At 40.8% G+C, this 27,743-nt stretch overlaps 1 protein-coding gene across 3 annotated transcripts in view; it reads right to left on the reverse strand.

The window, feature by feature from the left end:
• The window catches only part of NR3C2 (nuclear receptor subfamily 3 group C member 2), a 188,166-nt gene that overhangs the window by 19,571 nt on the left and 140,852 nt on the right, over positions 1 to 27,743 (reverse strand). For all 3 annotated transcript variants that reach the window (XM_057369178.1, XM_057369177.1, XM_057369179.1), the window contains 2 exons: positions 11,615 to 11,953; positions 11,048 to 11,192 (listed from right to left, as the gene is read on the reverse strand). In XM_057369178.1, coding sequence (XP_057225161.1) covers positions 11,048 to 11,192; positions 11,615 to 11,953 — 484 coding nt within the window. The remainder of the gene's footprint in view (positions 1 to 11,047; positions 11,193 to 11,614; positions 11,954 to 27,743) is intronic.

A 27,743-nucleotide genomic window follows, 5' to 3' on the forward strand; every position in this document is an offset into this window, starting at 1 on the left:
GCACTGGAGCAGCCTCATTAAGTTAACACACYGATCAAAATCCAAGCCAAAATACAGGCAAGATTCAGGCAAAATTCAATTACGACTTTTCATTCAGTACTTGTTTTGTATTCAGCATTTGTTCATCTCTGCTTACTCTGCAAGCCACAGCAGAGACAAAACATACTCCCTTCAACACTCTGCCTCCAACTCTTAAAGCAAAGCCTGAGYCATCTCCCTCCAGGGAGGCAAAAATACCTGTTCCCTTGCAAAAATGGCCAATTTGGGCACTGCCAAACCCAGGACAAAACTCAGGGACTGGACTCAGGACCCCCAGTGCTAAAAAACTGATAATCAGACAAGGAAGATAATTTCACATTTAAACAGATCTACATGCATTAAGCTGGTATTTTGTGGCCTTTAGCCATCCAGGAAGTTGCCAATTTTTAAACTCAACTTGGCAATTTTAAATGGAACTTATAGAAGTCAAGTCTGAAAATTAGTTTTCTCACACGAAAATCCTCATGGTGACCCTAGAGAATACCATCCCAGATAAGTGACACTAAGAAATTTAGAGCTGCTTTGAAAGTTTCAGCCAAGTGTCCTCCTGTTACATGCCTATCAACAAAGGAATTGGCAACAGCCCAYGAGTAATGATTGCCAAAGGAGAGTTTCAGCTCTCAATCACTAACAGAGAACCTGTGACAAAATCCAACTTAATAATCACCCAGTTATGTAACCCTAAAATCCCAAGCACATCACTAGCAGAAAACCCCAAGTATACGCCGGTATTAACAGTTAATTATGCACTTAGCAGAATGCTGATACCAAATACTCTCTTTTGGTTTGCATTTGCATTTCAAAAGAGACAAATCACAGTTTAAATGAGAAAATTCATAATTATGCCTTTACCAAAATGCTTTTTCAACAAGACATTCAATAGTAAGTGATGATAATGTACACATGACAATAAATACCCCATTTAGAAGTTCATCAGAGAAAGGTATTGAGAGGCAGAAAAGGTGCCCATTAGGTATTGTTTTATACATCCATTCTGCCAGGGCTCATTGTCACTTGCAGTGGTTCATCAACAAAATTACTGCTATATTCCACATGCAGCAGCAATTCTCCTTTTGTGCCAACAATGCCTCAAAAATTAAGACTTTGCTCGTGCTGTCACGCAAAGCCTGGCAATTTCTGGAAGTCAACTGAGGCACGTCTTCCTCTCATGCCAGTTTAAAAAATTACTTCCTAATTTTTCTTTCGATCACATTTAACTCTGCAGGGGAAGTAGCAGAAGAAAGCTCTGTGCATGTGGAAGGCATTTGGAGATGCCAGAAAACAGCTCATTGATGTGSAGGAAGATTAAAGCAGCACCACATTCAGATGCTTGCAAGGAACAAAYCTCTATTCTAAGACCTTGAGCGAAGTAAGAAGAAACTCTCCCAAAATGCTTATGGATATCCCAAAGTCATGCTGAGACAATACCAGGTGAGCATAATCATGGTCTGCGCTAAATGTAAAATCATTGGGCAAGTCTTCATACTAAAGTCATAAAAACTAACAGTCAAATCCTTTTGAACACATCATAAAGCTGGAAAGCTGCCAAAACATCCACTRGGCCAACTGATCAAAATGAAAAAGAGGCGTTTGAGAAAGATCAGAAAAGTGAAATAAAATCTTTGCATCAGTGCTCTCTGTAGCGGAGCCCAGCAAAGCTCTGCACCACTCTCCCTTTTCAGTAAGCAAGTGTGAGAAGTAGTTTCGGATTCAAGTGTGAGTAGAAGAAGGTTTAGAAAGAAAAAAAAAATACAGTAAAATGAATAGTAATAAATCACCAAGACCAGATGGCATCCATCCACAAGCTGTAAAGCAACTTAAATATGGAATTGCTGAACTACTAACTGTGCTGTGCAGCTTATTGCTTAAATTGCCCTTATAAAAGTTGTGGAAGACGACAAACGTGACTGATTTCTTAAAGCAGGTCTGAGAGTGGCAAGGGAGCACTYGAGAGACCAGAGGCTGGTGAGCTTCACTTCTATATCGAGCAAAACCACTGAAAGAGGAGCATGAATTGATAAATAACCATGCTGCAAGGAAGGAAGTCAGCAGAACTTTGGCAGGGAGAGGTCACGTCTCACGGATCCGTAAGGGCACTGTGGCGATAGCACGAGGGTGTTCTGGTGGATGCGGGCGACGTCTGCACGACGGAAAGGCTTTGCACATGCCAGGTCTAGCTGCATCCCACAWCCATATGGGGTGAGACCTAAGCAAACACCAACCCTTCTCCTCCTCCTCCTCCTCCTTTCCCCTGCCCTGGTTTCCACACAAAGGAAACTGGGGCATGCAGCTTGGGTACGGGCTCTAATAAATTCTGTCGRCGTGCCAGCATGGGTAATTACTGGCCTAGGACCTGCACACTGCCTTGCATCAGGAGGTATGGGAGGATGCAATCAAGGGCTGGATGTTAAAGCTATTAAAAAGACCTCCTGAAAGCTCTTAAAGAGAGCTTAGGGATAAGGAGGTCGTCTCTTTGTGGATTATTAGCAGTTTAAAAATAGAAGAGCGAGGGTAACAACAAATGGACATCTCTCCCAAGTAATGGGGGTTACCAGGGAAGCCTCACAGAGCTCCACGCTGGGGCCTGGGCTGAGAACTGTGCTCATACATCATGTGAGAAAAATCAGACCCCTGGAGGTGACAGAGCTCGCTGATGACTCCAGACGATGAAATCAAGAGCTGCCTGTGAAAGACTGCTGAAAAATGCTGCAAGCCTGTGTGGCTGRCTGGCAAAATGGAAGGTGAAAGTCACTCATTGGACAATGCAGATAGTATCATCATCTCCCACCAGACCCACAAAATAGCTGGATTAACAAACAYCACACAATGAAGAGTCCTAGGTGTAACCTGGGACAGGCTTTTGGGCTTCTGCCTTTTGAAAATGCTTGCTCAGTGTTTGTCAAAAAAAAACAAAGATGTGAGAGAAGAGTAGAGAGCAAGACAGAAAATGTAATTTCGCTACTGCATCCACTGTGCTCTGAACCCAGCATGTCAGTCTGCTCTCCTCCCAAAATTAAYACAGTGCAGAAGGAGGAGCTGAGGATGGCCAGGGATAGAAGACAACTGATACACCAGGGGAGGTCACTGACTCACTGATTCCTCAGCTCCCAGAAGAAACAACAGGACTTGGTGGAGATCTAAATGATAAATGGCACGCATGGGATGAGGAGGATTATATCCTCTGTTACTGCAAACACAGGAATGAAGTGGCACTCCATTAAATTATCAGCCACCTGCTTCAGAAATATCTCCAACAAACAAATATGCATAATTAAATTGCAGAAGCAACTGCCACAGAACATTTTAGACATCAAGATTATAAATGTATTCAAAGAGGTAACAGACAAATTCACAGAAGGGTTGCTGAGCAYAACTATCTGAATGCAATCTCATATTCAGACAGTACCTAAATCACTGCTAAAATGGGCAAATGAAGAAGCTCCTTGCCCCAATCTTAAGCTTTCTTGGCAACTTGTCAATTTAAAACACGGCAAACTGCGGTAGAGGGATAGTTTCTGACATTTCTACATTCTTCTAGATCTCCTTAAAACTACTCTATCTCCTGCTTTCCTTTACAGCTTCCCAGTTTGAACCAAAACACTTTAGAAATTTAAGAAGTGTTTAGAGGTAGAGGCACTAAAAGGCAGAGCCTTTAGAAATTTATGTGAAGAGACCAAATCTATTGCTTTGCCCAACCAATGACCTGTTTACAATGAAAAAAAAGCTTAAAATAAAGACTTGGAGAACCTAGATGAAGCATATGATATCTATTATGTACAGGTATAACAGCAGTTTTCCAAAATTTCTTTCTGTCTGCACTGCTGTGGGGGRGTATGTAACAAAATCCCTTTATGTACTTGTTTGGATGGGAACTGAGCTGGCCTTTAAGAAAAAATAAATAGTAGTAACAATGTATATAAAAAATTGACTGATGAGGACATTCACTTCCTACTGCACGAAGAGTTGGCATGAATGAAGTATTCCTCACCAAAATAATAAATGCAARCAAAAACCACGCAGGGAGGATCACCAAGGAGCACTTGCTGACCTTTTAACGAGACCAGTGATCACACACACACATTTTATCAGTAAAGAATGAACACTGACAACTCCTACCCACTCTCATCGTGGCAGTAATAATTAAAAATGAGGGATTTGGAGACTGCCAGATGAYAGAGATTACAAACATGTACCTAAATTTAGAAACTACAGGATTAACAGATTGCAAGAGAAGACAAAAGGGTTGACAACCATCATTCCTGCCAAAAAGTAATCATTTAAACAATAAGAGAAGTTACTTAGTGGTATTATCACCATTCCCAGATGATCTAAATAATCATCCCCCCCGAGCCCTGATATATATGAGATTAAAAAAAAAAAAAAAAGTGGTATTAAATATTCAGCTTATTTTATTTCGTTTATCTTCCTGCTGTTACCATAGAAATCAGAGTAGCAGGAAGACTTRCAGGCTTCAGCACTGAAAGGGCACACAGAGGCTGCTGCATCCTTGCACTCCCTTATGCAACAGCAAATCCTACTGGGCCCAGCTTCCACAAGCACATTCTGAGAGGATTTAGGAATGTAATGAAAAAGTTATTTACCAATGAAATATACATAATTATTAAATGCAGATTTTAAATATAATCTTAGCTATTCAACTGAGCTCCATCTTAATTCTTACTTTAATTTTATGGCTTTCCTCAGTGTTACAACATCCTCTGCCCATCTACATCCCATGAAAATACTAGCACAGAAACTTTCTAGAAATCCCCATGTACTGAAGCTGGTTTTCCTGCCTGTCTCTACCTCATCTGCTCTACATCAACTTCCTCACTGGAAAAATGTATCCTCTATTGCTCATCTRTTGCTAATATCAACCTCTGGCTCCTTCTAAATTTTAGAACTTCACACTTGGGGCAATTATCAAAGGCGTAGCATTAGAGATGATTGCAGTAGTACATTTTTGTTTCACTGGGAGCAAAATCTTGCACTTTAAAAGATGCGTTTATGCTAATTTGTAGTAAACTTTGCTACTTCGTTAAAACTACATTATATACGTAGTTTGTATTTTTTAAAAATATCTGGAGTAGATGATTGAATTGTTTAATGAAMAAGCCACCCATACTGCACTACAAACTATAAAAGTGGCCAGCAGTGTCACAATTGCCCAAAATGGCAATAATCAAAGGACAGCCACTTCTGCACTCAAAATCCAYAGCCTAAAGCTTCACCTTATCAGCCACACACACACCAGCCAATACATCCATCAGTATAATCTGCTTTAATGTTTTGTACATAACACTCAGGAAAGCGCAGCCTCCACTGAAACCTTTTTTACTGTAAGGACTGAGCTGCATACATTCTAATACAGTAATTTCAGAGATGGAAAAATGACCTGACTGATCCAAATGCTTGTGAAAACTGGCCCCAGTGTTTAAAGTAAGTTTTAAAGTTCTTTAATTTTGGGTACCTCATGCAATGCCTAGGGCTGGTTTTCATCAGGCAAATGCTCAAGTCCTTGAATAGGGTAAAAAGCAATGACAGAATGAAGTGCAATGGCCAGGAAATTCAGAACCTGCACACTTCTGCACCTGTGATTTATTCTTTATGCCRCAGATGACAAACTGAGGAAAATCAAAGGAGCAAGAAAACACACAGCACATTAGTCATGCAGTGCATTTGCAAAATACTGTTGAAATATTGATGCTGTACTTTACGGTACTAAAGCATCYCCACACGGTGTGTCTCAGCATCACTGAACTCTCTCAGTACCCCACATCACTGCTACGTTACAGCCAGGTAAGGCTGAAATGGTAAATAAGGTAATTTGGGTAAATTTGCTAAAAATAGGAAACGATTTTGAAATCTGGAGTCTTTTCAGAATTCCCTGAGGATTCAGAAATCTACAAAGAGACCATGGAAAAGGTAAAAGCAAAAAGTAAATCAAGACCTGTGGGGCAATTCCAGGGTTGGGCCATTCCTCTGGGGTTTTTATGCCAGCACAAACCAATATGTAAAGGAGCAGGGCTCGAGTTTTAACATTCATCATCAATGCCATCAGTTGGGTTTTTGCCTTATGGAGAAATAAGAAGCCACCACACGTCTTTCCTGGGGGAAGGAGTGGATAAGCAGTACATCTTGCCACAAGGGATGCAGATTCTGGCTTCCAGCTGGGAGGAGATGTGCTGGGAGCACGAGCCATGGCCCCAAAGGCAGCCCATGTCCCACCGCTCCCACTGGTTTCCCACGTTGTGTGAGCGAGGATCCCTGCCATTCCATATCTTGGCTCCTGCTGGGTTTCTGTTGGCAGTGCTGCACTTGTAAATGCTTTTTGTTCCTTCCTGAGCCTCTGAAAGGTTGCCAGCCAATGCCCTGGCTCAATGCATGGGTGGAAGCAGATACCTGGGATGTTGTCACCAGTAGCCGGCGGGACAGCAACTGCCTGAGCCCGTTAAAACCTGAGCAAGAAGGAGCATCCMTTGGCCTTTCTCTGGAATTTCGGCATCTGACTTGTGCACTGCAAAGAAATAAACTCCTACTTTTGAAAGGCCAGGCTCATCAGATTTCTTGTGACATGAATTGTCACAGCACCTATTTTCAAATACTTTGAGGACTTTTCCCTAAAAAGGGGAAAGAGCCATTTTAGCCATTAGCTTTATGATTAATTCACCCAGTAAGGGAAAGACCAATGGAAGTTGCAACTAACTTCTCTACTTTTSCAGAACCACATCTTAAAAATCATGTTGAAGGCTGCTGCCTGGAGYATGGATGTATAAAGATGGATGTATTCATTTTGCACAACTTCAGCCAGAATCCCTGAAAATAAGCTGGCGTTACAAACCGTGGAGTTTTGTACATCTCTTKCTTTGTTCTTGCACCCATTCCAGCCAGCACTGCTTGGTTTCCTGCTTTCAATTGTGCATGATTTTATCCATTTAATGCTCTGGACTTACATTATCCATGCATGTGCTTGCCTCAGGTTGAATTAGATTAGAAAATTTCAGTTAAAGTCTTTGGTTAAATCTTACAGMGAAATTTTCTCCCTCCCTTGAGTTAAGTAAACAATAGACTTTTTTTTTTTCTTTTTTTCTGCAGGATTTCTGTTACTTTGCAGCAGGAACCTGAAAAGTCTCAGAGCTTAGGGTTTGAATTAGGGACAGTCTTTTGCCATGTCTTAAGAAAATCTTCCCCATTAATACCTCTGTTCTGTTCTCCCAAATCCCTAGATCCAGCCAAGGCAAGGCTTCCTCAATGACAACAAATGAAGGAAAACTCCAACAGTCTCTCACTACATAATCCTTACATCTCATCCAACCTGATCAAAGGAGTCACATGGGAAAAATATTACAGGATAGCATAACTTAAGGGTTTTGTTATGGATGCAGTCTTCAAAGCATGTACTCAAAGGGCTTAAACTATGATTTCACARACCACCTTAATGTTGGAATTTTGCATCTTCTTTAATTTGAGTTAGCACAGCCTTARGAACGTAACCACAACACCTTTTGAGTGTTATCACATGTGCAGCAGTCATTCTTTAAGAGATCCTCCACAGGAATTCTATGGTGTCATGTATATGACAGTCTTCTAAAGATTTACTGTGGATTAAAATCAAAGATGTATCTACAGAATATTAACTTTGATTACAACCACTATGTCACAGAAAAAAATGGATTAAAAACCTGCACGTCACAACTTACACAAACAAAACATAAAACACACTGATCTATTTTATGCCTCTTTTCAGGCCTTTTTTAGGCATTTTTGTAACAGGCTGAGCAGCCATTTTCCTATCCCTCAGTTAAAATCTTCACGTTCAGTTAAGCTCAATTAAATCAATGGAATATATGCCTGAACCATAAGGACAAACAGTACACTTAATTAGATATGTAGCATGACTAAAGGAAGGCGGACAAATATTTCCAGTCTTCCACAAGCCTAACAGGAAATCAAACCACATATGAGCAGGGAGGCATTCTGCACTGTATTTATACAATCAAAGTTACATTTAACAGCTATTAACAACAGGGATCCACATTTGTTATTGGCCCTGTTTACAAGCCTTCAGAATAAGAAAGAAAACAAGATCATGTATCATGGCCCTCCAGAAACATTACGACTTCCTTTTATTCACAGTCGTGAAGAGTAAACGGAAAATTCATTTAACATAAAACAAAGCCACATAATTCTGCAAATGCCAACCTCTACTTTCACTCTTTTTTAACTGTTCATTGAAGAAAATGCTGAACCCTGTGGGGCACCAAAGGCCTGGTCAGGGATATTTCTTATTTTTTCTTGCACAGAGATGGGAAATGACCTCTCCAGACACAATTCGAAAAATTACCAATTAAATCTTGCCCAGGTGATAACAGAAATGTAACTCTCTCAAACTAGCAGAAGGAAAGGCATTGTAAAACATCTCCCTTTCATTCTGCATCAATTAATAAATGTCCTAAAATGCCAAGGGCTGTAAAATACTCAAAAAGTTTCACCATGTAAACCTCAGGGCGGTCTGATCAACYTTGTGTTATGGAAACAAAGGCCAGTGCTTATAATTACACAGCACACTTCCAAGTTCATGGCACTCAAAAGGTAAAGGTAAGACCAGCCCTCAACAATTTCAGAGCAAAGCTTCAGAGCACTTCACAAAAAGGAATCTGTATTGYGTTTTGTATTATGGGAATGGTTTCTAAACCAAACCATACTGGCCCACTCATACAATTCCAGTAATTCGTCTCTGGCCTTACCTCAAAACTGGGAAAAGCACTGCATCTCTTGGACTTAAAATCATGAAAGAGTAGTTTGGGAGGGACCTCTGCACGTCTCAAGTCCAACACCCTGCTCCCAGCAGTGTTAATATCCAAGTTGGAGCAGGCTGCTTGGGGTTTTCCCCAGCAAAGGCTTGGACATCTTTTGAGACAGAAACTCCAAGACTTGCTCTGCTGTCTCACCATCTCCTTATGAAATGTGTCCTGTTGCCCAGGAGGCAGTTAGTTGTCCCAAACTTGAGATCACAAACACTCCCTCTTCCACTAAGCACCTCCAGGAAGAGACAGACTTCACCTTTTCCACAACAACTCATCAGGAAGCTGAAGGCTGCAAGCAAATCTGCACCACATCATCTCAGGTCCCTCACTGTCCCAATCAGCCCCAACAACCTTGGCCAATCTCCACTGGCTCTGCAGTTTCTCAACAACTTCCCTTTGCCAGAGAGCCCTGACTTGGACTCCAAATGCAGTCTCAAGCACCGTCTGTGTGGCAATGTGAGAAACTGGGAACAAACATCTGCTGTAATGCCCACTGTGCATGAAACACAAGCCAAGTGAGAAAACCCGTCCTGCTCAGAGATGTGTCCATTACTGTTTCAGTGAACATTGACCTACTCTTTTACCTCCCAGGATTTTTTATGCCCTGATTAGCTGCTTCAAAACGCCCTGTCCCCTCTCACGTCTCCTCGCAATTTATTTTTTTCTCTGTTTAGAAACAATTGCCTTCTCTCTGCAATGAGCATATTACCAAATAGAGAGAGAGGAGACCAATAGAGGTGACCAGGCCACCATCTCACATACACATCTGATTTGTGTTGCCTTAATTTTGCAATCCTTTTTCCAACTGGATTCCTATCTCAAACTCAATATAGCTCTGCAGGCACCTATCTTCAAGGCTTGCAGCATAAAACTCATAATTGATCTYGAATTCTGGAAGTTGCTTCTAGCTGCAGTGTAACAAGAGCAAGCAATGCACATACTTTTATTTGCAAGAAGGATTGATTTCTTTGTCCAATAAATTCTGACCCCATGACTGRCTTTCTTGAGATGAGTAAAAGCTGCTTTTGTGCTTGAACTTTTAGTCTACRTTTCCCCAGGAGAACTAAACTTTTCAAAGTTCACATTTTCACTTAGCTTTAGCTACAGATACCTCTYTTTTCCTGTGACAATTCTCTAATGTCCAAGTCATAATGGAGGTGCTTTCAASAAGAAAAATGGCTGACACTACATTTTCAGCCACATGTAGTGAACCACCAGTTCCCCACTCAAAAAAACCCCAAAAAACCAAACCCAAACCAAACAATACTCCTTTGATATTGCTCACTGCTTTGGGACCCATCTCRTACTCATTAATTATTTAGGAATTCCTAAATCAAAGACAGACTATTAAGATGGACAGCAACAAAGCATCTTTTCCAAGAAAAACATTTCAGAATGCATCAGAAGATTAAGCAGTAAGTTATTTTTTTCTTCTCTTCAAGAGCACCCATATCCTATTGATTATGTTTCCTTTTTTACCTCTAGAAAAACAAACTTCTGGAATAAGCAAATGATGGGACCTCCGTTTGACTGCCTGCACATTCACTTAGATTTTGACTTTACTGTCTTGTAATAAACACTAGGAGAATGAAACAGAAATTAAATTATAGTCATCAAAAGCAAAGCACTAAACACACACAAACATAAAATATGAAGGAACACACATACTCAGGCAGAATGGTTGATCCTTCTTTTTGTCTGAATGCATCATAAAAGAAGTTATGTTTYATTGCTGAAAAAAACATTTTGGCTTCTTTCACGGTTGCAAAGAAGGGTAATTAAGACTGTCAAGAAAACACATTGAACAGCTGTATATTGTTAACAAAAGCACCATTATACGACTGCTCTGAAAAACCCCAGTAATTTAAACATTCACATTTCCTAGAAGTTGGGTATTTTTCCAAGCTCCAGTAGATACCAAAAAATGTTCTTTTCTATAAATTGTGGYTGTGTATCAGTCACATTTCAAGCCAGTAGGATGGTCCTAATTTGAGAACACATCCCCATACACAAGAAGTGGACAGCAGTAATCAAAGCTTTGGCAACTGAAAAGTGAGTCACTGAAAAAAATTAAAACTTCAGCTACTTTTTAAGCCAGAATTAGATGAAATTTTCTTAGACTGCAAGYATGCCTAAAACCCAAATAAAGACAGAGCAATCCTTCCAGCCTGCACTGAAAAGGGCCATAAAGGAATACTTACTCATCGAAGATCAGGTCTGGAGCAAAATAGAGGAACTGGCTGTTTGTGTGTTTGTACGACCTCCAACTCAAGGCAAACGATGACAGACACATCCATGAATACTGAATTAAAGTAATTTGGTCCTCGAGAGGCAAGTTTCTAAATCCTAGAGATCAAACCAGAAAATACCCATGAACTACAAGGGCTGGTCAAACCATCACCAAACACATTGCTTACTACTTTTCTAGTATTCACAAACAAGAGCAACACACCCACTTCAGAAAAATTAAAACTGTAACTTTCCATTCCAGTAACAAAACACRTTTTCTTCTTAAGAGGCTATTATTGAAAAGAAAAGCTTTTAAAATACCAATCGGAGATATATGAAACAAATACTATATCAAGTAAGGAAGAAACCCAACAATGTTCTYGCAGAAGTTCATCTCGCACCATCCCAACTGGAGGTTTTTTCAACACAGTCCATGATTAAAGATACAATTTGTCAGGAAAATAGTTCTTTGAGCTAAAAAAACCAACAAAGTGACATCTCAGCAGATGTGAGTGAGATGGTCCCACTCATGGTCCTACCTGGAAGTATCTTTGCCCACTTCACCACCTGAATCATCTGCTTGCCGGCCAGGCGGTTGAGGGTGGAGAGCAGGTACTCGGCTGTGTCCGGCTTTGAGCTGTCGTATCCCGCGTACACGATCTCCGGCTCGATGCTTTCAAGGATCTTGACAGGAGAGGGAGTAAGTGCTGGTGAGATAGCAGACATGTGGGGRACAAGTGCAGTGTTGACAGAGGGCTCGCTCACGGGCGCGATGTACGTCGTCCCTTCCTCGGGGCTCTGCGGGGGTGGCTGCTGCCGCTGCTGGGGCTGCTCCTCGTGCATCCCTTTCAATTTCCCCAACTTTTTGGACTTCCGGGCTGTGGAGATGAGCAGAATGAGAAACAGGTCAGTATGGAAAGGCAGCAAAACYTTGGGCTTTATAGGAAATGGGAGCAGAAGTACAGTCTCAAAGTTCTTAAGTGAAACAGGACCTTAAGAAATACCTGACTGCCTGAAGCATTGTCACACTGGAAAAAGGACCAAAAGACAACTACAAACTCATTTTCACTGCTCCACTGGATGTTTTTATACATGACAGAATGTCCAGTATCTGCCTCCATACASACATGCATAAAATACCCTACTTACTGTGGTCGGTGCCAACTGAACATTCCAGAACTGTAATCACTTATCACCAGTTTGTGTTCTCCATTGCATTTGGTCATCAAAAGAAATCTGCACAAATTAGCAGACCCAGAGTCCTCCTAAGCTTTTGCCTCACTYGGAAATGTAGTCAATCCATTTTGAACAGCCCAAGCTAGTCCAGCCCCTTTGCTTTTGCTGCTTTGATACATTCGTAACATGTCCCCTTGTGTTKAGCAATTCTGAAATAATGCTTAAATATTTAGCCACTTAAAGAAAAAAGGCTGAACCTTTCTCATTGTTATCAACATGTCCCCGATAATTTGCCTTCCCTTTTCTTTTGATTTCCATTTTTTTTCCTTTAATGCCACCCTCTCTACTTTCCCTCACTAAGTACTGTTGGAAGACAGCAACACTGATATTTCCACTCATTGAAGAGACGCCAGCCATTCCCTGTRGGTTGCATTCCCAACTTTGCCATAGCATGAGGAAATAACTGGAATTAAAGATCACGACAATCCAGTTTAAAAAGCATACAAAAGAACCAAAACAAAAGCCCACCACCACCCTTTTTGAAATAGGAAAATGTAACAAAAATAAATCTTTGAAATCAATAAGTAATGAACTACATTTTCATGTTTGCAGCTTTTTCAGAGTAAGTTCTCTCAAATATAGTCCTTCTTATCTATCTGGACACAGCTGAAACCCTTGTCTGGACTTTTATCTTCCTGTCTCKTGATTATTACAACATTCCTTTTACTGTCATCAGTAAATACAAGCCTATGTTGGAATATTATGGTAAACAGTCCCTTCTTAGACCGTATTCTTTCCACAGTCTATCTCCTCAAGTTTTTCCCCCTATTATCAATTCCTCTCYCCCATCTTTCATTAAATGTAACATCTTTTCAGCAGTTTCAGGATCGCTTCTGGTCAACCTCCACCTCACYCCTGCTCTCTTCTCCAAAATATTCACTTCCACTCCAACCCAGCATGCCATCCCACTGCCTCTTGGGAAGCTTTCAAAGCCTGCTCTRTGTGCTCGCTCCTGCTCCTCTTGTTTACAGGACAGAAAACTCCCCAACGAGACCCAGAGAATCCCCTCATTACTCTGCTACAAACCAACCATTTTAACAAAACGCTCCTCAACAGCAGAGCTGCTGCCCTGAGACCATTTCTGGGGACAGCAGCCATTAATGTTTTACTGTTTCCTTGACATTCCTTCCTGCCTGCCCAGAGCCAGTGGCTGGGAATGAGCGAGGCAGGATATGGCAGACCAGGGTTCAGGATAATACACATCCAAGTGCAACAACAGCCTGTTGTTTTCAACACTTCCTTGCCAGGGGCAGTACCTTGAAATCAGAGGAGATGGTTCATCCCAAGATTCAATGGAAAATGTTATTTATTAGGATAAACATGAGACACTGCTACAGAAAACAGTGATRYCMCTGCTCATATACAAGGTCTTGAAGRAGCCCAAAGAGATGCTCCTATCGTGCTCAAAGGGTGAATAAAATTCACTGCCACTGCAGCACATCCTGCACAGAGCAGGGAGTCCAGAATCCCAGCACCAGTTTGTGGTCATTTCCATCACACCAYGAAGGACCTTCCTGGCTGATCTCTGCACCAACAATCCTCAGACTACAGAGAACTTCAGAGACCTTTGTTTAACTTTCATCACTTTTCCTTCTGAGAGCTGGAGGAAATCAGGTGAAGGAAATTAATTTCATTGATTCACCTACAGCATGTATGTCTGCTTTTGAGAATTCCTTATTTCCTCAGCGCCTGCAGACATACAGACCAAACGAGGYAAGTTGAWTTTTTTAATAAAAGGATTGAATATGCAAACAAAAATGTACTGCTCCTAATAAAATTTAAAGTTCCTTTTTTCAGCTAACCACATCTACTTAAAAACTTCCCAATTATCAAAAGAATTAGCACAGGTTACATAGGAATAGCTGTCCATTTGAGGTTCTAAGGAAGATGTGAGAAGTATTTGTCAGCAAAGGTTTCACTGCTGTTTATTCTGTCTCAAGACACAGGAATTCTGAGAAGATCCTTCTCAAAGTCCATTCAAATTTTATTTCTTACTTTTCTATTATGAAATTCTTAAAAAAGCTCATTCAAACAATGAAGCACAACCGAAGGATTTTTTTATCCTCTGGCACATCAAGTTACATGGATGGGGCATCCATTCTCCAAGATGTAATTTCTGATTCTAGTACCCAAAAACCCATCTTACAAAGCAGCAGCTAATCGAACATTTTGTTAAAAAGGCATTTTGCTCACTCTGAAAAACAAAACAGAGGGAGTTAGAGGCAAAGCAGACAACCCTGGTAAGATTAATCCTGAAAAGTAAGTGAAAATGCAGTTGCTCCCCATTTGATGCAGTTGCACCTACGTGAGGATGTCCTGGTGAAACCACTGTAAGCACTAAACATACTTTGCATTTCTCTCAGAAAGACAGTTTTTTCAACAAAATAAATCCCTAAAGCAAAGCAACAATGAGCAAGCTCAGCTGAATGTCTGATGAGGAGTTAACAGAGCCATTGGACACTGAAAACAGAGTTTAAAAACAAGCCTAAAGGAGCGGATAGAGATTAGTGTTTGCTGCTATTATTCATTAAGTTTCTCAGGCACTATTGTTTTTTCTGTTATCAAGACAGAACTGAAAATAAATAACTTTACACATCTTTCATGTTTGCAGATGCAAAAAAATGTATTGGCACTATAACTACACCAGAATAAAAAAAGTGTTGGTTTACCAACTCCATAGAGTATCTCACAAAGCAAATAACTGATCACATACTTAAGACACAAGCCTGTATGTTCTATTCTCTGAGCATTTTTCATTAGAAGAAAAGAYAGAACATTCTTCCACATATAAAACTGGCATAAAAATGTGTTTTAGTTTCATTTYCTTCCATTATAATGCCTTTAAAATAAAGCTGAGAAAAACATTACTGCTTGACAGTCATGTTTACAGTGAAGAAAACTGTATTTTTCATTTGRCTTCATGCCAGCACTGTAGCTCAACTGGTTTGGTAACTCCCACAGAAACCAACAAGTAAAGATTAAATACAAACTCCTAGCAGTACTTACTCCAAGTCTCTCTTTAAAAGCTCTTTTTCACATTCACTCCAATACCAACTACAAAACCCACTAAGCCACCTCTGAATTGGAGAGCAAAAGCCATGCTCACAAGGATTACTCCCTGGAAATGCTCAAGAAATCCCTGGYTCACCACACAGACCAAGGGACAGGGCATGAATGAGGCATTTCATGTGACAAAGCTGAAGCCTGAAGCCTATTTGGGGTTAGGACAAGAATKTCATCCCAATGGCCATGAAGCAGTGACTGCATATTATCTCCAACTGCAGGACTTCTTGTMCCTCCTATTCCCTACACAGCCAGGATATTGTACTATAATACCTGTATTTTTAATGCACCTGAGATAGAGTAATAGGTGAAGAAAAACAAACAGTAAAGACACTGTGGATATACCTGAGGTTAACATCTCAAATATCTGACATGACTCGTTGAGTAAGTATTTTATAAGGTCTTTTACATTCCAAAAAAAAAAAAAAAAAAAGGTGAAGCACTGAAAAAGTCACAGACTTAAAAGGGCACTTCCAACAGACATTCTCTGTAGCTCTAAAAATAAATTACAGTATAAAAGGGGAACAAATAAGCCACAAGTCGTTTGGACAGCTAGTTCCTTAGCAATGACCCTTCACATGGAAGTCTCCTGTCACCAAGCTGAAACAGGGATCCTGCCATCTCAGGATGGGAGCATTTGTGCCATCTGTAAAATGTTGAACAGGTTTCTTGTCATCTGCAACAGGGAATGTTACTCCAGGTCCAGTAATATGACATTTATCTGGATGTGGCCCTATTGTAAACTGGTTTTGGAATACAAATTAAGATGAATATCAGCTACAAATTCATGACATTCCTGATTCTTAAAGGTAGAGTTTGAGGGTTTAGGGTAGTTATGAGATAAGATAAACTAGTATACTCTCTTTTTAAAAACATCATGGTAAATTTACACATGCTACACAAGTTGGATATTAAGGGAGCTAACATGTGTAGATTTTATGTATAATATACTCCCTCTGTGCCCAGGGAATATACACAAATCAAACTATGGACTCCACACACCCAATCGCTACTTTTCATAGGCTCAAAACTAATCATTTTCATCACATTACTGATAAAAAAATGGGATCCAGAAATGTCAAAGAACAAAATGTTTTTAATAGTAGATGAATTCCCATAAGTATTATGATTTAATTCAGCATATTTCTAGAGAGTAGAAGAGAGTAGTATCTTGTTTGCAGAATTGTACTAGTGCTCAAATATAGCAAACAAATAATGTAAAATGCTCTGCAGATTCGTGCTCACTTCCAATACTCTAAAAGTAAAAAAAGTAAGCTAAATTTGAAGTTTTGAAAATTAGTCATAGTTCTGTGTAGGGTGAATTACAAGACTTGAGATGACAAACCCCTGGAATTCAATTTTTTTGTTTTTAAGACAATATCCAGAGCTTGCTTGATGTCCATCAGAAAAGCATTTATTGTTTGTATACCAAAAGACACGATTTAGGTGACTAAGATCTCTATTTAATTGCATATATAAAGCTCTGYCAGAGCCAGGACCAGACTGATCCTGACCCAACAGATCTTTATTCATGCTGCAGGACACACTGTTAACTCTCCCCTCGAGGCAGCTCTGACAGCCTCTGGAGAGACTTTTCTCTCTCTGAGCCCTCACCCAGCGCCTCCACCTCTGTACAGATAAATGCTCCATCAAAATGCTGCTTTTCCCTCCTCTGAATCTTTTCATCATGTTTGTCTGGTGACTTTGCCTCACTTACTTCAATGAGCTGACATCTGTTCTCATTAGCTATTTTGCTGCTACCACGTACAGTGTTTTCCCTTCCCCCAAATCTGCTGCATCTCAACATGAAAATGTTGAGCTATCTTGGTGCAGACTTTTTTTTTTCACTTAGTTGTCTACACAATGGGAATGAGATTTTGCTGAGAAATTTCTAGACAATAACACAGACTTCATATATATACACACACATATGCCTGGAAATGCTTGGAATAAAGTGCAAAGCAGTAATGCAAAGAAGATCTTACAGCATCATCCCACTTTCCATACAAAGTGCACTCAGGCACAACTTTTTTTTTCCAGAAACACAGAAGGAAACAACCCAGATAGGACCCTAAAGCTTCCACAAGACCTATCACTCACTTTGGGAAGCAAATCACTGATTTTCAGGTAGCTGCAGCAGATGAAGAACTTCTAAATGTGACCCTGAGTGTTAGAATCATAGAGTACTCTGAGCTGGAGGGGGCCCAGTAGGATCCATGAGTCCAACTCCTGTTGTGCCATGTGTAAGAGGAAGGATCAGGTCCAAATCTGGGAGGCACAYGGACAAACAGAGGAGTTCCTGCTTTAACTGGACACACCAAGGGGAGGAAGCAAATGAAAAGCAACTACTGAAGCAGGGACAAGTTGTACAGGGACTTAAAGGAGAGCACAAAATTATTTGATCACGTAAGACACGCTGCCAAAAAAACCTGACTCTTRCAAAGCAGAGGCCTTTCAAGGGTGATTTCTGCAGTGGCATTTGGGAAACTATGAATAAACCCCAGTAGCCTGTTCAAATATGCATAGAAAGGAAGACTGCAGCTGGTGAGGAAGAAAACAAAGGTCCTGACTTCATGTGGCAAAATAAGTTTTAAAATCTGTTTCTGACAGCTGTGACCCAGAGGAAAAGTGATAGAAAATGCTATCACTCGCTGTTGAGCCTGAGGAATCAGCAGTCTAGTTAACAAAGAGATGGAAATTTCCTAATTTCTTATCCTCCACTGGCAGACAGAAGCTTTTACTGGACAATAAGCTCAAATGCAATGTGAATTCAGTAGAATGAAATGGAAGGCACAACTGAAACAATGGCATAGTTTGGCATACTGCTTACTAATTAACAAATCACACTTTAATCTGACAGGATTGGACAGCTTAAAGACAAGGAGTAAACATGCATGAAGTCTGATCTGTGGAAATGTCACGTTTTATTTGCCTTTGGTCAGACCCTGCAAAGAGCCAGGACCATCCATACGTGCAATACTTATTCCTGGTTTACATTTGGATGCCAAAAAAGGAGGTACAGCATGGGAGGAAGAAATGTATATCTTAAGAATAATTGTGTACTACTTTCATTATGCTCACCTAAGTGTATTTTGGTTCATTCTTCTAATTGGGTTTAAGCTCCTACTAAACCAGACTGCAACCAGGTAAATATTRCTTTGGTTACCTATAGGACAACCTCAGAAGTGTCTGTACTTTGCCTTCTTTGGAGCAGACTCTAATAAGTGCTGCAGTGCAATGCTGCTCGAGCACAGGCCTGCAAAACACAGAAACAATAAATCTGAAGAGTTTATCCCTTCGCCTTGAGCGGGATCAACTGTACTTTGCCCAACTCAGTATGTTATTAATCTCCAATAAGGGGAATTCCACAATATCCCACACCTTCCTCCAACATCTAACCACTCAGTGTTCTCCCAACATCTCCAATGTTGCATCATTTTCTTCTGTGGTGAAGTTGATTTCGCTTCATCATTCCCCCTGTGGCCACAAAGAACAACTTATCATTCCTGTCCTCTTTTACACCCCTTTTAGAACTGAAAGACTGGTATCATGACCTTCTTAATAGCTCTCCCTTCCACACTAACATGAAACAAGTTTCTTTGACTCTATGGGTTTTTTTTTTTTTGCCCTAAGAATCTTATTGCCCAAGGAAGAACAAAGATAATCTCTAATCTGTATACACCTTTCTTCAGCCACATGATATAAAATTTAARGAAGATTCAGTTTAGATCTTAAAGGAACTTTTCTAAATGCAAAGGCCTGATGTGAAAAAGCAGAATAGCTTAGCAAGAGACATAAAAGATACTTTCATTCTGGACAASTCCCAAAAGAGATGAGAGACATGTTCTTCACCTCACAAAGGTACCACAGGTACTGCAATCCCACCAACTGGCACAGSAACATGACAAATTTGCAAGGCTGCCCCATCCCCACCACCCTGCCCAGAAGTGCTGAAACCAGACACAATCRTCAGGCCCACACTTGCCAGCTCTGACAAGAAACAGAGTGATGCCTTGGCATCAGGTAAGACTTGCCTATTTTTGCAACAATTTTACCTCRCTGACTCCAAGTGCTCCTTTCTTCCCTGCAGTCCCTCAGCAGCTGCTCTCAGGTATCCCATTTCTCCATGCCTCAACTTGCACTTCTCAACACCATTGCACTGTTCCAAAAATGCCATCACATTGCTTTGCCCAGAGTAGAACAGAAGATGCTTTTGAGTTCTGATCCAAATTTGTAGATTTACATGTTTGTTTACTCTCTACTTTATTATACATGTAATTATTACAATTACTACTAGACCCTTAATAGGACCCTACCTCAGATGTCTTTTCAGTATAACAAGAAACCCCTCAGGAAGAACACTATTTTGAATAACTACATGCCCTCTTAATAACAAATCTTAAAGTATTTTAATGAAAACTCCAAATTTTCTTCTGATTACACTTACRGCTCGAGATCCTGAGCAGTGAAATGCAAACACCTGCAGGGAGGAGGCACCTCATGCCAGCATTTGCACACAGCAGTTGTCTCAGAAAACTTCAGGTGAAAGCCCAGATCAAATCTTGTGTGTTTTGAGGTCTGACTCAAAGAAGAAGCTCAGGTCACCCCCCTGTCTAACATGTGGGGCACTGATGGGAACAGCAATTAAGAAGGAAAGGCACTGGGAGCCTTTGGGTAAGAGACAGAGGGAAGTAATCCCATTTTTGAGTTGAGTTTCAGGCTAAGCATTCATGAAGAGATAGCAGACGAAAGTGACGAAAGCTGAGATCCAAAGTGCATTTTACAGGAATATTTAGGTTGTCAGGGAAAATGTCTAACACATTTGCTTGTTTCTCAGCAATCCTCAAAGTGATAATTAAATGAAAAATAACAGTTTCATAGGGGTACTCCTCCCTGTGTGGGAACAACTTTCACCAAATGCCAATTAGTGGTTTCCTGTTAAAATCAAATCAAGCTGGTTTTGATAAAGCTTTTTAATGAGAAATGGCTGAAGTACGAAAATTTTCCCCCACATATATTTCATATTAAATCCCAAAATGACATAACACAATTTCACATCTAACTTTTTTGGTATATAAAACTCTCTCTTATACTTATTCATTAATTTCAAAAGAAATGTATTTACTAAATATTTAAATCATCCAATAAACAAAGCCTTAAAAAAAAAAGCTTACAAAAGAAAATTATAATGTTGATGAAAGCCAATTTTAATCAGTCCTTTTCAGATGCTCCCAAAACTCATTTTTTACTGATTATTTATTCATTCTTCAAGCRTATGGCAAATTCAATAATTTTTGAGCTTGGAGTTGTCTACTAAATGCATTGGTGGTTTTAACTATTCCATTTGACATTAAATAAAGACAAGCAGTTAAATGTCAACAACAAATGTGAAGAGGTCACCTACAACTCCAAGACACCTGTAGGAATCAAACACCAGCAGCTTAAGCTGTGAGCATTGGTAATAATTTCATTAAAAAGAAAGTTAAGGAAACTTTGGAGAACAGATTTTGACTGTACCAGACTGAATACTCTTGGCTATGGTCGCTGGTTTCTGCCTTGTGCCAAGCAACAAMGTTCCTCCCAAGACACCCATTCCCATCCAACCTTCTGCAGGCATTCTTCATCCAAGTCTCCTCTCTTGCTTTTATTTGGGTTGTTCCATGTCTGTTCCATGATTTATGTGCTCTTCATCCTGATCACAACACGGCAAAACCCTGACAGACATTTGCCAGGTATAAAACTTCGTATTTACATTGGAGACACAGGTTCTCAACAAGCTTTTCAGAGGCCTTCAAAACCAAACTGTGCCACAGCACCTCTCATTCCATATCTTGAGTGCTCAGACTTCCACTCCAAGGGAAAGTGTTTTTTTATTGCTAAAGTAGACTTTTTAAGTGCTGCCCTTTCCTCTGTGGTCTTTCTGGATATGCCATTATCACATTCCCACTTGACGTTTCCCCCAAGGAACAAAACTTTCAAGATCCTTTGTCTCCTCACCTGTATAACTTCTATATGCTCAGTTTTTATCAACTCAGATTTCTCTCAAATGACCTTACTCCTAACACACTGAATGCTGCTGGTCTGTCCCTCATCTTCTAGAAAGTATCTACCCTGCTTCCCATAACAGCGCCGCTACCTGTGAATACAAACTGGCTGTTTATCTTCTGCAGTCATCTTGGCCATATTTTTCACTTCTAGCTCATGATTCGTCATTAAAAAAGGAAAAAAGAGTATAACCCTGTTAATCTCTTGCTTCGGTAAATCACCCTTAGCATTACTGAAAACACTCTGTATGTAATATCAACCATTTTTCCAGGGAAATGGCAAATCTCTAACATTAACCATATAGATGATTTGAGAAAGGTGATGGCAGAGAGCCACAAAAGCACACAAATCACCAGCCCCAGAGTGCAGGAAGATGTGAGCACCTGGGTGCCTCAGAAACCCTCTATCCAGCGCCTTCACCCTGCCTCCCTCTTTGTTGAACACCAGCTTCTTGCTGCTGTGTGTTTCTAAGGCTAGAATGTGTTCAACCTTCCCTTCATAACCTGCTGTGCAATGTTCTTTCTGCTATCACCAARCTCCAAGGGCTGCTTTGAGCCAGGTGTGCTTGCCACACCTCATACTTACTTTAGCAGAACACTGGTACTAAAAATGGAAAGTCGTGCACTTGGGAATTGATGGCGGGGTGGGGGGAAAAGCAGGAAAAAAAGACGGAAAACAAAAACCACAGTTCAGCATTGTGAGCCCATCCCTACTTTGGCCAAGGCTGTTGCAAGCAGGGTTAAGTTAAATCTTTGTGCCCTGTTATTTCAGGGGGAAACTCTCCAAAGCAAAGGCTCAGTGGGAGCCAAAAGGGCATGTTCCTCCTGCTCCTGCAGCTTCTCTCAGTGATGGGGAAGTGAGTAATGGAAACACATCATCACAGACCGCAGGGGCAGGTTTCAAAAGGGGTTGTGGTGACAACCAGCAGCTCTGGAAAAAGAGGAACAGGAGACACAGGCTGGTTCTCACAGCAAAGACTATGTTTTTACTGCGAGGAAGAGTAAAAGTACATCACTGTGGAAGGAAGAATGATAATTTGGTGATTCAGGAAGAAAACAAAACATCACCAAGAGCTGCCTGTAACAATTTCAGAAATGCTGAAAATCCTTCTCTCAGAAAACTGTGATCACCCATCTTGTGTTTTGAACCAAAGCAAGGCACCATGTATAGAATGTGAAGGCTGGGACACACTCCCAGCAGAGATGCAGCTCCTTTGCAAGGATGACARCCAAGGGTGTTGTGCCTTGAACRGCACCCTGGAGAGTCCAGCAGACASAARAGGGAAGTCTGGAGCWCAGCAGCCCCACGCCAAAAGCCTGAAAGGCTGTTCCCGGAGGAAAAACAAATGTTGCTGGCAACTGGGTGCTTGCAGAAGGGAGAGCTGGAACCAGGAAAACATGGAAAAACAAAGCATGAACCCAATTAGGAGTCTGATCAGGGACTGCTGGATGTGGGCTGAGGGCTCTTGGACCACTGCAGTGTATCCTCTCCAGCTGCCTTCACAAAGGGAATAAAATCATCAACAAAATGTCAAGTACAAGGACACACTTTAAATATTGTTTTTAATCAATTCCCCAGAGATTRCTCTAACATTACAAGTCTCCTTCAAAACTCTGTATTTTTATCATCATTCACAAATAGTTCTTTAATAGTTGCAGYATGGAACTGTTCTCAGAGTTATCTACAATATTCACAGAATCACAGAAACTTTTAGGTTGGGAAAGACCTTTAGGATCATCGAGTCCAACCATTAATCCAACACTGCCAAGCCCACCACTAAACCATGTCTCTAAGCACCAGATCTGAAGTTTTCTGAAGGAAAACATCCTTCCAAGGATGGTGATTACACCCCTTCCCTGGGCAGACTGTTCCAATACTTGACAGCCCTTTTGGGGAAGAAATTTTTCCTAATATACATTCTAAACATTCAGTTCATGAGAATGATTCATGTTGAAAAGTTTGAGGGTCACACCAGGAGCAATACACATGGAGAAAGTAAGATGGGCACAAAAGCAGGAAAAGTAAACTGCTGAACAAATTGGYTCCAACAATATCTTCAACAGCAGGTTTATAAGGAACAGGCAAATTATCTATTACTTAATTATTATTTGTTWCTTATTACTTGCTTATTATTTAAATATCATTATTTATTACTTAAAGGTCTCTTCCAATCTGCTGATATTTGTAAGAGTCTGTTGAAAGAACTGACAAAAACCCAGCTGAATGTTCACGTAAAAAAAAAAAAATTGACTAGATTCCCTCAAGAAAATGCTACATAATAAATGCAAATAAAAATGCATTAAAGTTAATGGCATTTCAAAATACTTTGCTGTAAAGTTTAAATGAAAAATAAAATTCAACCATACATATATCCCAAATTGCTTGTGTTTTACACAAAGGGGCTTTTTTTCCTTTAAAAATTATGAAATCTTGGTTAGTAGAAGATTTTGAAGAAAACTAGGAGGATACAGTTTTGCTATACTATGTTTTTCCCAGGTTTGTGGGTGTTTCTTTTTTTTTTCTCCAAAAGATAGGAYCAATGATAATATAAACCACATAAGCTCCAGCAACTGAAAATAACACTGCAGTTTTAAATCCCTCCTAGAAGAGTTGTAAAAAAGAAMATGGAAAGCTGGGCAAAAAGGTGAAGAATAGTATCTTGTTACTGGTTATCTTAATTAACCTATTTTTCAGATTATTGAAATAATTTAATGTATAAAAAATAAGGATATCTGCCAGTGAAGCCTGCAGATCACACCCAGCATCTTGTGCACCAAGTGCCTTACATATGTAAATGTATGCGGGTTTCACAGGCAGCCTCTGCAGACAGAATGATGAACTGTGTAATTTGCAAGGTGAAATCTATTYCGTGTCCCTTCCAGATCCAAAGGGTCCTTGAGCAAGCTGCTCCTCACTGCTGTGGGAAACCAATGCCAGGGAGTCTCGGGGCAGTGTTTCATATGGGAGCAGAGGCAGGAAAGGATTCCAGTCCCTCATGGAACCGATCTTCCCACACCGGAAAGGATTCCAGTCCCTCATGGAACCGATCTTCCCACACTATTTTGTCCCCTCTGCACATATGGCACATCCCATGGCACAGGAGGAGCCTTCTCAGATCATGCAGAATGGGGAGGGACCCCTGGTCACTAGATCACATCAGAGAGGTGAGGATCTACCTGCCAGGGAAAGGGGGATGGCTGTCCCCTCAAGTGACACCGTATAAAACATTCCCATTCTCCAGGCTGCAGCACACAGGAGTGACACSGGGAGGCTCCGTGCCACCCTGGTGGCGATGCAGAACACATCCCAGGGCTGCTGCTTTGTGGGATACAGGTGGTGGGGGCATAAGGCACCATGCCAAGCACCGGTGTGGGACTGAGGAGTATCAAGGTGACACCCCCCAGTGCCACCACAGGGACAGACACACCCAMGGAGCAGCAGCAAGAGGTGGGAGCCAAACGGAAACATCTCATGCAAGAACCCCACCAAATCCAAACACAGTGTATGCTGGGAGAGACTTCCCAAATCCATTCTGGTCCGTAATTAACTGAAAATTAATTACAGAATCTTGAAAAGAGCATAAACCAAAAATGGGCCAGCATACCTTCGTAGTGCAGTTGCTCACTCTGAATCTCTTCCAACAATTAAGCCTAGCATATGTCACTGGAGTTAAAAAAAAAAAAAAAAAAGATAACAAAATAACAAACAAAATATGATTCCCAAAAAGTTTTGGAGTCCTACTTGCCAAAGGGGTATATCTGTCTGCAGAGCACACACATACTTTCTAGAAACGAGAACGATGATTTAATGTGATACTTGGCACCTTCAGCTTTGCAGAAATTACAGGTTGCAGATGCTTCTTATAAAATCAAAACAAAAATCGAGAAAATAACATAATTAGGTAAATTATTTGCTGACTTGATGAATAATTTTCTAAAGATTATTAAAGGATACAAGAGCTTGCAAAATGCTCCAATTTTTCAACAAACAAAACGAGGAGGTAAACAATAAAACTGCCAAATTATTTTGGCTGAGCATTCATGAAAAGGTGTATTTTGTATCACTGAATTACATGGTTTTTTTTTACAAGGTGCCTAATCATGGAATGCTGCCACAAGTCAATTTTTTTTTTTTTTTTAATTTAAAAAAAAAAAAAAATAGCATGCTGGGAAGTAGAAGATTTGCCATCAAAACAAACCCAAAAGACTGACAGAGTACAAAAGCACTCTATTTGACTATTTAAAAAATATTGAGAAAGAATATTACCGAAAGAGAAAAAAAAGGACAAACCCCTAAGAAAAAAGATCAGTAGATTAATCAGAGATTGTGCAAAAATGTGCTGCAGGAAACACGGAATGCTATTTCTGATTTCCAGTTTTCCATTATAGAGATTAGTATCTTTGGTGACAGCAGGAAGACAATCTCAGACTGTYAAATTACAAAATTTGCTTCATAACCCCCCTATTTCAGTAAGTGTGAGGAGCTGGGTGGTGGCAGCCTGGAGTCCTTCACTCCCATCTGAACATGGGGARGGTAGAAAACGAAGATCAAATTATTTTCCAGCCCATGATAGACAGGACCTTGTTCTCTAATGCAACGTTTCTTCCAGATCAGCTKGAGTTTTGGTGTTTTGTTTTGTTTTTTTCCCAAAATGAGGGGATAAAACATCATAGTTAAGTACAAGTGGAAAATAACTGCCCATGGTTTCAGCAACTTGCAGACGTTTCAGCCCTGAGCTAAGCTGACGACCCTTTTGCACATCATGCTCCATTTCTCATGAACCAAGCACATCAGCACCTCTGATACAATTTGGGATTTGTTTTTACACCTGCATTCCTTTGGAGGGTGAGAGCTGAGCTTGGACCTACTGCATCACGAGCACAGCACAGGTGTGGCAGCTWCAGAGAGCACTATGCTGCACAGAGGACTTACAACTAAATTGCCTTTATAAAGTCATTTTTCTCCAGCTCCTTACTGATCATACKGCCTAATAAAATACTTGTCCATTTTGCCTCTAAGTCCAAGTTAGAAACTYGCTAGGTAAAAGCCTATTTTTATTGGAGTCATGTATATGCTTTGCAAAAGTAGGCTGACCACATAATGTTACAAYCCACAATGGATCTTCATTGTAATATGACCTTACTCACTCTCTGCAAGCTAAATATGAAAAAAAAATTAGTACCACCAATCTTGTCATTTTATATGAAAACCAGAGTTTTCACATATGAGTTAATATCTCTTCTTGTCATTTCCACCTTCCTTTTTTTTGTGACGATCTCCACGGTATCAGAAACCCCTGCAGCAGCACACAGAAGCTCCCAAAACCGAGGTGCTCTGTAGATGCCCAACGCAGAGTTCATCACTGGAGACCAGATGGTCTAAGCAGAGAAAAATCCTTAAGCTCCCAACATTTCCTGCCAGAGCTGGGCTGGCTCAAAGGCTGGAAGGTGCATCAGCATGATTTGGCAGCCCCTGGGGCTCTCTGAACAGCAAGGCTGCCTCTGAACTGCTGGTGCTTTGCCTCTCTCTGGCAGCCCTCCCCTCTCCCTCCAACTGCCCCTTCCCTCTTTGACCAAGCAGAAGGAACTGCAGTGCCTGGAATTCCACAACTGCTCCCCTGCCATCTCATTTGTGACAGTAATGGAAAGATTTCCTTTATGCCATTTCAGCTCCTTTATGTGGCATAAAAGGATCAAATCGAGAGCAAGAATTTCACCTGAAGTTTCTCCATGTGATGAAAATCACCAAAACTGCTGAACTGCAAAGCTCAACTGCACTCCAGCTGTATGCTCCCATCCAGGGGGGATGCCCCACACCAGCTGCTGGTGGGATGTACCAACATTCCCAGCACTCCCCAGAGCTGATCTTCCTGTTCCACACCAATTTTCAGCACTGGCTTTTTGGGATGAAGGAGCTGCTACCACGGAGCTCCTGTTTCATCAAACCAAGGTGTTTTCTCTTTCCCTTGCTAGGTTGAATAGCACAGATCAAAACCAAGGGAAAGCTGTCACCTCCCCAGTGTGTCACAATCTKGCCCTGCTTTCCCTTGGGAAAAGGAAATAAGAGGACTGGGGTGCAAAGCAGCATCTCAAAATTAGGAAAGGAGTTGAGAGAGATCTTAACAGGGCTACTCTCTCTGAAAAAATAAGGTGTGGCCTATTGGAATATCTCTGCCAGGAGACAAGACAGAAAAAGATGTTGGGAGGTAGAAAAAGGCACCAGGCAGCAACCAAGATTTTGCATTTAACCTATGAAAGACAAGCAGCTAAATGTGTCTGTAGAACCAAACTCAGTACCAGGAGAATGGGTCCAGGAGGACAAAAA

Source organism: Malurus melanocephalus, unplaced genomic scaffold (assembly GCF_030028575.1).
Source record: "Malurus melanocephalus ecotype Western Australia unplaced genomic scaffold, MMel_1.1 scaffold_105, whole genome shotgun sequence".
In the NCBI taxonomy this organism is placed as follows: domain Eukaryota; kingdom Metazoa; phylum Chordata; class Aves; order Passeriformes; family Maluridae; genus Malurus; species Malurus melanocephalus.